Source organism: Photinus pyralis, unplaced genomic scaffold, assembly GCF_008802855.1.
Source record: "Photinus pyralis isolate 1611_PpyrPB1 unplaced genomic scaffold, Ppyr1.3 Ppyr1.4_LG5, whole genome shotgun sequence".
In the NCBI taxonomy this organism is placed as follows: Eukaryota; Metazoa; Arthropoda; class Insecta; order Coleoptera; family Lampyridae; genus Photinus; species Photinus pyralis.
This window is the reverse complement of record NW_022170596.1, coordinates 47,122,834-47,132,424: the sequence shown is the minus strand read 5'-3', so window position 1 is coordinate 47,132,424 and position 9,591 is coordinate 47,122,834. Positions and strand designations below refer to the sequence as shown.

At 35.6% G+C, this 9,591-nt stretch overlaps 2 protein-coding genes across 3 annotated transcripts in view; both read left to right on the top strand.

Annotated features, from left to right (window-relative positions):
• Positions 1 to 305: 305 nt before the first annotated feature.
• Positions 306 to 2,298, top strand: LOC116171863 (alsin-like). Its single transcript, XM_031488888.1, has 5 exons — positions 306 to 923; positions 1,113 to 1,333; positions 1,379 to 1,561; positions 1,609 to 1,951; positions 2,001 to 2,298. The coding sequence occupies exons 1-5, from the start codon at positions 426 to 428 to the stop codon at positions 2,043 to 2,045; spliced, it is 1,290 nt and encodes a 429-aa protein (XP_031344748.1). The 5' UTR covers positions 306 to 425; the 3' UTR covers positions 2,046 to 2,298.
• Positions 2,299 to 6,499: 4,201 nt separating this feature from the next.
• The window catches only part of LOC116172827 (long-chain-fatty-acid--CoA ligase 4), a 103,651-nt gene continuing 100,559 nt past the window's right edge, over positions 6,500 to 9,591 (top strand). The window contains exon 1 of one of the 2 annotated variants that reach the window (XM_031490114.1): positions 6,500 to 6,656. The gene's annotated coding sequence lies outside the window, so the exon portion shown is untranslated. The remainder of the gene's footprint in view (positions 6,657 to 9,591) is intronic. The other variant, XM_031490116.1, reaches the window with a different exon arrangement.

Below are 9,591 nucleotides of genomic sequence, written 5' to 3'. Positions count from 1 at the left end.
TAATCTGCATTTGCAAAATCAAAGTAGGTAACTGTTTTGCCGACAAAAAATATTTACCAACGTACGTACATAGGTACATACGAGTTGTACATATATTGTTGCAGGTGCTCATTGTACATGAACCATATTACTTTAGTGTTTACTCATAAACCATTCCATTTTGGTTGCAACGATTTTTGTATGTTCTGGAATGTCTACAGACATGTACTTTCTTTTGGAGTTCATCTTTTAATTATTATCAATGAAATGAATTTAGCTGTAGTAGGTTCAATCGCTTTTTTGTATTTTGTAAAGAAAATTATAGGTGTTGAAAATAACTATACTCAAAAATCTGATTTCCCTATCCCATGGTGCTGCTGTAATCTTTTAAATACAATAGTAAGAGGGTTGAATTTACTTGAGCTCATGTTTAGGGACACGGTTTAATGATTTTGGAAGATGGTACGCATTATGAAGGCGAATTCAAAGGAATCGATAACATTAACGGTAAAGGAGTTTTAACGTTAAATTCTGGACATACAATCGAAGGTCACTTGAACGGTTCTCTATCGGACGGAATAAAAATTTCCAACGGTACCTTGAATTTAACTACACTTCCGTCCGCCGACTTACCCGTGAAACCAAACTCTTTCGGAAAGCTTTGCACTCCCGTAACGCAAAAGTGGAAGGCCCTGTTTCGACAGTGCTATCAAATGTTGGGAGTGTACGAGAATAACAGCAAAGTGAATAAGTTGCCCGACACGCAAAAACTGTGGCAGAACATTGCGGTTTTAATATCAAACTCGCATCAGGGAAGTTTGAAGAAGAGGAAAAGCGAGCGGAGTTTAGAGAATTCGTTAAATCAGCTGGATACGATACCTACATTTGGAAGAAATAGTATGGATGTTGCCAATTATATGGATGTTAAGCAGTATTTGGTTAAGGTGAGTTCACACAATTATTTGTTTAGTCGTGAGTCTGTGGATCATAGGCAACCATAATTTTTTTTAAATTTATTTATTTTCCCTCTCTTGTTCTGGGCCCCCAACAGGCTTGCGCCCAGTTACTCGCATACTGCTTTTTAAATTTTTAAATAATGTGAAGTTGTGTATATTAAGATTTTTTATTTTAAGGCTTTTGAAAGCCCCCACCACCCTTTAGGATCATTGCTGCTCGATGTGACGGTGGCTTACACAACAACTTACGGGGGTTTACACGCCCATCCCCTATTACTTACACATGCCGTTGAAGAACTCCACTCGATTACTAAACGAATATACGACATTGTAAAACTACTGTTTCCTGCATTACCGTCACATGAGAGAGACACTCCACCGGAAGACACTGAGGATAGGTATAAACCACTACATACACCTTTAATTACTTATGATCGAATTAGTTCCAGTGAGATAGTCGGTTACCAAAATCTGTTGTATCCATTAATTCTACCCAAAGTTCACCAACCACTGTTTATTTTATACACTTTACACAATAAATTGCAAGACTTGCAATACTGGAAAAGACTGACCGAGTGGAACAAACACTCGGATTATACACTGATGTCCTTTTTATCTGTCGATCAGTAAGTATCAAACTTAACGGACGATATTAAAAAAAATAGTAATTTAGAAAATTTCTAAACAACCACGCCCCGGACGGTTTATTGTCGTCGCCCGTGAAAGAGCAAACCTTTCTAGACGCCATTGAAACCCTGCAACTTCTCAAGACGACATTTTCGCCTATCGAAAAATTACTCATAATTCGCCAGACCTTTGAGAAAATGACACTAGTCGTACAGGATCAAATCGGACACGATTACAAGTGGAGCATGGACGACCTCTTCCCCGTGTTCCTATACGTTGTCGTAAGATCTAGAATTCTGCAGTTGGGATCGGAGATACATTTCATCGAAGACTTCATGATACCGAGCTTAGAAAACGGAGAACTCGGCATAATGTTCACAACTTTAAAGGTAACTCCGCCCACTCGCTCGCGCACTTATACTACATTATCAATTTCAGGCGTGCTATCAGCAAATATTGCAAGAGAAAACCTCTATTAGTTAATAAGTCCGTATTGCGAATTTTAGGTGTAGTTTACCAATTTTAGTTAAAGAGATGAAGTCGTAATTGTAAGTAGATATTTTTGTAAGACTGGCGAAACGAAGCATCAGTATTCAGTTTTTTTTTTTCGTATCTCCGTTCATATTGGACGATGAAAACGGCATATCAAATTTTGTGATTTTCAACATTCCTGTGTAGTTACTTTATTTTATTGTTAATTTTATGGCAAAGTTTAAATAAAGTTATAGTTACCTAATGCACATTTTATTATTATCTCTAGTATTTTGTTTTACAACCCAAAATCCATAACAAAAAACCTTTGAAATCTGTGGCACAGCCTGGAACACAAAGAGTAAACATAATTATCTTAAGATAGTAATTCTTACATCTTATCGCTCACCATGCGGGGAGTTTGACAAATTTTGCAGCAAGTTGCAGGCGGTACTAGACTCTCTATTTACATCAACTGTTCACTTCATTTTGCTGGGGGATATTAATGTTGATCCCGCTAGAGATAACGGTCTTTTTAGTAAAATAAGTCAGCTACTGATCTCTTATAATATGATAAGTATAGGGTTGCCATCTCAAAACTCTACCAACTGGGACAGGAAGCATGAAAACCCCGGATTTAGGGATTATATACCCGGACATATCACCTGAATTTGATAAAAAATATTTTCTAAAGAAATAAAACAACCAATTAATTTTTCTAAATAAAACAAGGCGTATGAAACATGAAACAACATTTGTTTAACTGTTAGGAATCAGCAACGGTTTATCTACATTTTTTTCTTTAAATGAAGCAATCATATACTTTTTTAACAAAATAAAATACAAGTTATAAGAACTAATAACAATAATTTTTAAATGAAACAAATATTTGGTCTTTTAGTAAAATAAAATGTTTACTTTTCAGGTCTTCGGTATTTATCCGTCGTTCCAATAGCTTCTTTACTTAAAAGAAATGTATAAAAATCTACACAATCATAATCTTTAAAATTGTACTTTATTTTTATCACTGACGAGACTGTTTCAATATTCAATAAATTCCTTTATTTTGCCCACTGTTGTGCCACTAGTGAAAATACTGTTTCAGCGTTGTCATTATGAGCAGGAATGCAAAACTAGTAGCGTCTCAACGAACGAGCGGACGGACAGACGGACGGACAAAGTGGTCACAATAGCGCATTTTTTTTTATTTTTGTGGAAATGCGCTAAAAAGTAGTGCGCAATTTTCAATAACTCCGAGTAGGTACCTCTAAATGAAATGAGCATTTGGTGTTTTAAAAATTGTTACCAAAGGTGATTTGCGCTTGAAAGATAGTACCAACCTCAAAACTTGGAGTACCATTGAAAACCCACCCGGACGCCGCCTAAACTAGGACAAATCCGGGGAAATCCGGATGGATGGCAACCCTAGATAAGTACCATAAACGCACCTACTAGGAAAGGTAAACTTTTAGACCATGTCTTCACAAGTGTTAGTTTAGGTAGTTAATGTTTTACAAAACTGCATTTCTGATCACAGTACCGTTCTCATAAAATCAAATATAGATGCTCCAAATCAAAGCGAAAAAATTCGGATTAGAAGGTATAATGAAAATCTCCGTAGAGAATTCTATAGTCAATTGGAAATAGAAGATTGGGTTCCAGTGTTAAGAGGATCGGATGTAGAGACTGCTTTTAATATATTTGGTAAGATAGTGTCTCATCACTTCAACAATGTCTTTCCTTATCTATATAAAAACAAAAACGCAAACGTTCTTAAAGGGTGGGTTAATGAGGACGTGAGGACGTCTAGTGCAAACTTGAAGTCATTCTATATGTTACATCATTACCTGTTTGTCGTAAATCTTACTGTTTGTTTGTCTGTTTACAATTTGACTTATCTTATCCATGTACCTAAATGGCTAAAAGATGAAATACATATATATTATTATAAGGAGAAAAGTTCAATTTTTAAGAAAAATAATTAAAAAGATTTAATAATAATATTTATTGGTGGTGTTTACACAGTAAATATTTCCACACGTCACAGTAGTGCATCATTGGGCTTTATTATAAGTGAGATTAATATTTCTTTTATTACCGTTGCTAGCTTGACATGACGAAGAGATTGTAGTTGCCTTTATCCTTATCTGCATCTTCATGTTTGTCTTGAGTGTGGGTGGTAAAAGGGCCGGACGACTACAAAGAAACGGTACAGTGCGCCCAAACATGATATTATCTAGGTGCGCGTGGCTATGAGGCCCTCATTTTCCTCTCTAAATCCAGAATAATATTGACACCACTAAGTAGGAAATATTGCACTCTGAGTTCAAATGCTCATCATCCCTGGATTATAATAATTAAAAGACACAGATCCCTCATAAAGATTCTTCTAAACTCTGCATACTTTTGTTGAATGAATAAGCGAATAATTTTAGAATTAGGGCAGTCGAGTAAGACAAAAATAGGTAATCAAGAACATCTGATAATTTATTGTGTTAACATATATGAGAATACCGTACCTAAACCAAGTTTTAAACTTCCAAAGACCTTTGGTAATTGAGTGTTTTTTTTTACTTTTTTCAGTTTCTTGTAAATATCTTGAGATTTATCGATTGCACGGAAAATATCCTGCCACGTCCTCTTAAACAATACCTATAACCTGAGCCAAAGAGCAGCTCTAAAGGGAACGGGCGATCAAAAATGAGTGGCAGTCAAGTCGCCTTTGGAAGTACGATTTTCCATGTAAACAAAAATTCCAAAGGTGACTTCACAGCAACTCATTTTTGATCGCATAGTATAACAGGTCCTATTTTTTCAAAAATTTCCCAAGCCCACTTTCAGTCATCTGTTTATTATAATAATATTGGCTCCTATACTCATCACCGGGCATATTTTCCAATATGAACTCATTTAGACAGGGACATATAGCGTAGCATTCCACATTCCTTTTGTCCAAGCTCCGATTAGGTCCCTTACGGACGAGTAGATTTCATTTTAGGTGGGGAGATTTGGTTTGGCGAACGAAACCACCAACCGGTACCTATTCTGCCTTGGGGATGGACCAGAAGTCGCCAGGGGCTGCTACCCATTAACCCACTGGGTTTTTCATTAGTGGGTTTTTTTCATTTTGAAATAATTAACAAGTAGTTTTTTGGCTTGGGCTGGTTTAAAATAAATTTATATGGCAAAAGTATATTTCAAATTATACACGAATCACTTTTAATTTTTAAAATACAAAAATAAAACAGATACTTCCATTTGAGATCGTTTAGTATCAGTTAACAATTCAAAACAGTTCAAAACTTGTATTCTTATTCTTACTCATAGTAAAATGTAAAAGTGAACCACCACAACACAACCACAATATTGGGGCGCCTTTTTTTTCATATTGTCGAACTGTTTAATTGCCATCGAAAAAATACTATTACCCACTTTTACCCGAAAAAAATCCACTTGGGCTCAGTGGGTTGGGGTTTTTAAAAAAACGGGTTTTTTCAAACCCTGGCTATCTCACTGTGGTTCGCCTACTAGGATCACCACAGATCAGGGACGAAAATTCGAATCCTCCTTATTTCATTGTTTCCGGCAGGAGTATTAGAAGCCGATATTCTAATTAGTGACAATTTTTGGAACTAATATTTAATATAAGAAGAAGAATGTTTATTGGACCTATTCAATTTACATTGTGCGTATAATTATATTTCACACATTAAAAATTACACCTGGGAGCTATGGAGCTACAGTGCTACTTGTGATCGCAAATTATAGGAAACTTTAATAACTTCTTTATAAATAATATTCAGTTATTTTTCGTATGACCACTACTCAGCTAGTACAGGTCTTTGGAAGTTGAAAGCTTTTATACTACTCTCATACATCCTAATAAAAATTAACCACCAATAACTCTTTTGGTCACCCTAAACATTGAATTCAATTTTTTATTCAATGCCCCAAATAAGGAGCAGATCTTGGGATAAATCTTCCAACATACCACCTGTGTATTGTGTGTTGCCTACCGGTCCATATACGCAGATTACTATTGTATATCTTTTAAAGGGATTTTGTGTTATTTCTACAGTTTGTGATTAATAAAAAACATAAAATTTCGATGATCCGAGCCCCACAATTTTTTCCAAGACTTGCAAATTGTTTTCGTCCCATTTGGCAACGGTGTATTCAAATCACGTGTTTTTTGAATTTCAAAAATGAAGTACGATTTTGAGATTTTAAAACGCGCCAAATATGCGTTGGGCGTGACAGAAAAGTCGCGCCCGGGATTCACAGCGTCAAACACGGATGAGTGTGCGGAAAATTCGCGAGTGACGTCGAAAAATGTGAAGAAAACTGTTGATTTACAGTTCGCGAGGTATTGATCCGATAGTGTCCTCATCGCGTGACGTACGAAATCACGCCACACATCCCTTCCAGTCGCGAGATGATTCCGATTGGCTAAAAGAGTCGATCCAAAAATACGGTGGCGTTTTGCGTTTGTATTTGTGTCGAGTGGAAGGTGTGCTTCAATCTTATCGTGTTGCAAGAGATAAATTTAGTGCGTGGAGTGATTGAAAATCGGTCGTGATAAGACAGTTCAAAGTTCCAAGACTGCACCATTTAGTATCTCGTGTAAGTAATTAATTATCTACAATTCGATCTCTTTTTAATTTCAATGATATCGGGCATTGCAATAATTTGGGGTAGGTTATGTTATTTAAACTGCAGAATTCGCGCTACGCTACGACCGTTTGTCATTCGACCTGTCAATTTGTAGGTTGACGTTTCGCGTCCTGTTTTCCGAAATCCACGTGGGCTGTGGACCGTCAGGTAAACGAACCTACATTGCAGTACTCCCGTTACTTTAACCTACTTGCCCCTTCGCCTATTTTCCATCCGTGTCTAAGTTACTTACTTCTAAAGGTACGTCCGCACGTCTTCCGGATGTTGCGTAATTTATCTAGTCTAGACCGATCTTCCTATGAGTTCAAAGTGCTGGCGGTCTTAATTGTACCCAATTTACATTGAATTGGTAAAAAATGAGCTTGGAGCAAAGGTTACGTGATAAGGATGATATAATTGGACGTTGTAGTAGGATGTCGTCAAGACACCCTCGCGTTATTTACGCCGATCGCATTAGCATTCGTAATCGAGTCGAACACGTTTCTAATTTAAATATAACCACTTTTCCTTCCTATTTATCCTCGTATCTATCTTATCCGGTAGTCGCGTCGTTAACGGTCACCAATTCCCAAGTAAAAGTTCAGGAAGGTACACATTTTCAATTGACGCGATTTATTATTGGCACCATTCTGAAGGGTACAGTCTAAGTAAGTGGGATGGAATGTTTTTTTTAGCATTCTAGATTTCGAGAGGCAACTATTTTGTTGGTTAGAACCGTTCACACTCCCACATCAAATACAACCAGAGCTGGGCAGAACACTTTCAAAAAGTATTTGAATACTAAATATTAAATACCTACTTTACACAAATCAAAGGTATTTGAATACTAAATACTTTTACGTCCAGCACAAGCGAATACTAGATACAGATACATTGAAAAGTATTCAAATACTTAAAAAAATAAGTTTTCAAATACTTTAGAGTGTATTCGAATACTTTCAAAAGTATTCTAATACTATCAAAGGTATTCGAATACTATAAAAAGTATTCGAATACTTTGAAAAGTATTTCATTATCTTACTTTGAAAAGTATTCGAATACAGTAAAAAGTATTCAAATACTTGTCACTCAAATACATTAAAAATTTAAAATAGTATACTAGATAAAAGGCTTAATACTACTTAAAAAATCAAGTTATACTTTGTATGGGGTTAGCTTTTTTTATATTTCTATTGTTATATACAAATTTAAGAGGAGTAAAAGCGTATTATTATTATTATATTATTATATAGGAGGTACCTACCAGGACCTTTCTTATACCAGTTATATCCTTAAGAATACGTGTACCAGTTTTCAAAGCGATCGTACGTCGTGCACACGATACGTACGCCTTTCTGAAATTAATCCTAGCGATTTTGGAACAGATCCATTTTTGACCATCCGTTTGTCCGTGTGCATGATACTTTGTTGGAAACGTGCGATCGCTTTGAAAATTGGTACACATGGTCTTAAGGATATAAGAAAGCTCCCAATTGTTTTTAAGTTACGTAGACTATCGAGGTCGGTATTCAGATGTATCGGATTTTTATATTACTAGATCAAAAGTTACAGCCCTTTGAATTTTTTTCCGAAATTAGTTTTTTGTCCATAACTTTTTATTGAGAGGTCTAATCAAAAACGTACGAATTGTTTTAGATTCTAAGCACCAAAATTAATAAGAAAAAGTGTTTTCCCGAGAAATTTTGGTGCAGTCGATTTTTGGAAAAAAAGGACGGTTATACACTGCCTTTTTTTGAGCCCCGAAGAGAAAATTGTCTCAGATCGACCCGGAAAAAAAATTTTCTTATAGAATGTGGCCTGTAGAATCCATAATTTCAAACAGTTCCAAGATTGGGCTACTAGTTAAAAAGTTACAGCCCTTTGAATTTTCTTTCGAAATTGGTTTCTAGTCTATAACTTTTGATTGAGAAGTCTGATCGAAAAAGTACGAATTGTTTTGGATTCTACGCACCACAATTAATAAGAAAAAGTGTTTTCCCGAGAAATTTTGGTGCAGTCGATTTTTGGTAAAAAAGGAAGGTTATACACTGCCTTTTTTTGAGCCCCGAAAAAAAATGGTCTCAGATCGACCCGGAAAAAAATTTTCTTATAGAATGTGGCCTGTAGAATCCATAATTTCAAACAGTTCCAAGATTGGGTTACTAGTTCAAAAGTTACAGCCCTTTGATTTTTCTTTTGAAATTGGTTTCTAGTCTATAACTTTTGATTGAGAAATCCGAGGAGAAATCTGATCGAAAAAGTAGGAATTGTTTTGTATTCTACGCACCAAAATTAATAAGAAAAATTGTTTTCCCGAGAAATTTTGGTGCAGTCGATTTTTGTAAAAAAGGAAGGGTATACACTGCCTTTTTTTTGAGGCCCGAAAAAAAAATTGTCTCAGATCGTCCCGGAAACAAATTTCCTTATAGAATGTGGCCTGTAGAATCCATAATTTCAAACAGTTCCAAGATTGGGTTACTAGTTCAAAAGTTACAGCCCTTTGAATATTCTTTTGAAATTGGTTTCTAGTCTATAACTTTTGATTGAGAAATCCGAGGAGAAATCTGATCGAAAAAGTAGGAATTGTTTTGTATTCTACGCACCAAAATTAATAAGAAAAATTGTTTTCCCGAGAAATTTTGGTGCAGTCGATTTTTGGAAAAAAGGAAGGTTATACACTGCCTTTTTTTGAGGCCCAAAAAAAATTGTCTCAGATCGACCCGGAAAAAAAATTTTCTTATCGAATGTGGCCTGTAGAATCCATAATTTCAAACAGTTCCTAGATTGGGCTACTAGATCAAAAGTTACAGCCCTTTGATCTTTCATTCGAAATTGGTTTCTAGTCCATAACTTTTGATTGAGAAGTCTAATCGAAAAAGTACGAATTGTTTTGTATTCTACGCAC

Excerpts from the sequence above, each read along its gene's own strand:
- LOC116171863 (XM_031488888.1), top strand. The coding sequence starts at position 426 with ATGATTTTGGAAGATGGTACGCATTATGAAGGCGAATTCAAAGGAATC. Across the intron at positions 924-1,112 it reads TTAAGCAGTATTTGGTTAAG|GCTTTTGAAAGCCCCCACCA; the intron begins GTGAGTTCACAC and ends TTTTATTTTAAG. Across the intron at positions 1,562-1,608 it reads TCCTTTTTATCTGTCGATCA|AAAATTTCTAAACAACCACG; the intron begins GTAAGTATCAAA and ends ATAGTAATTTAG.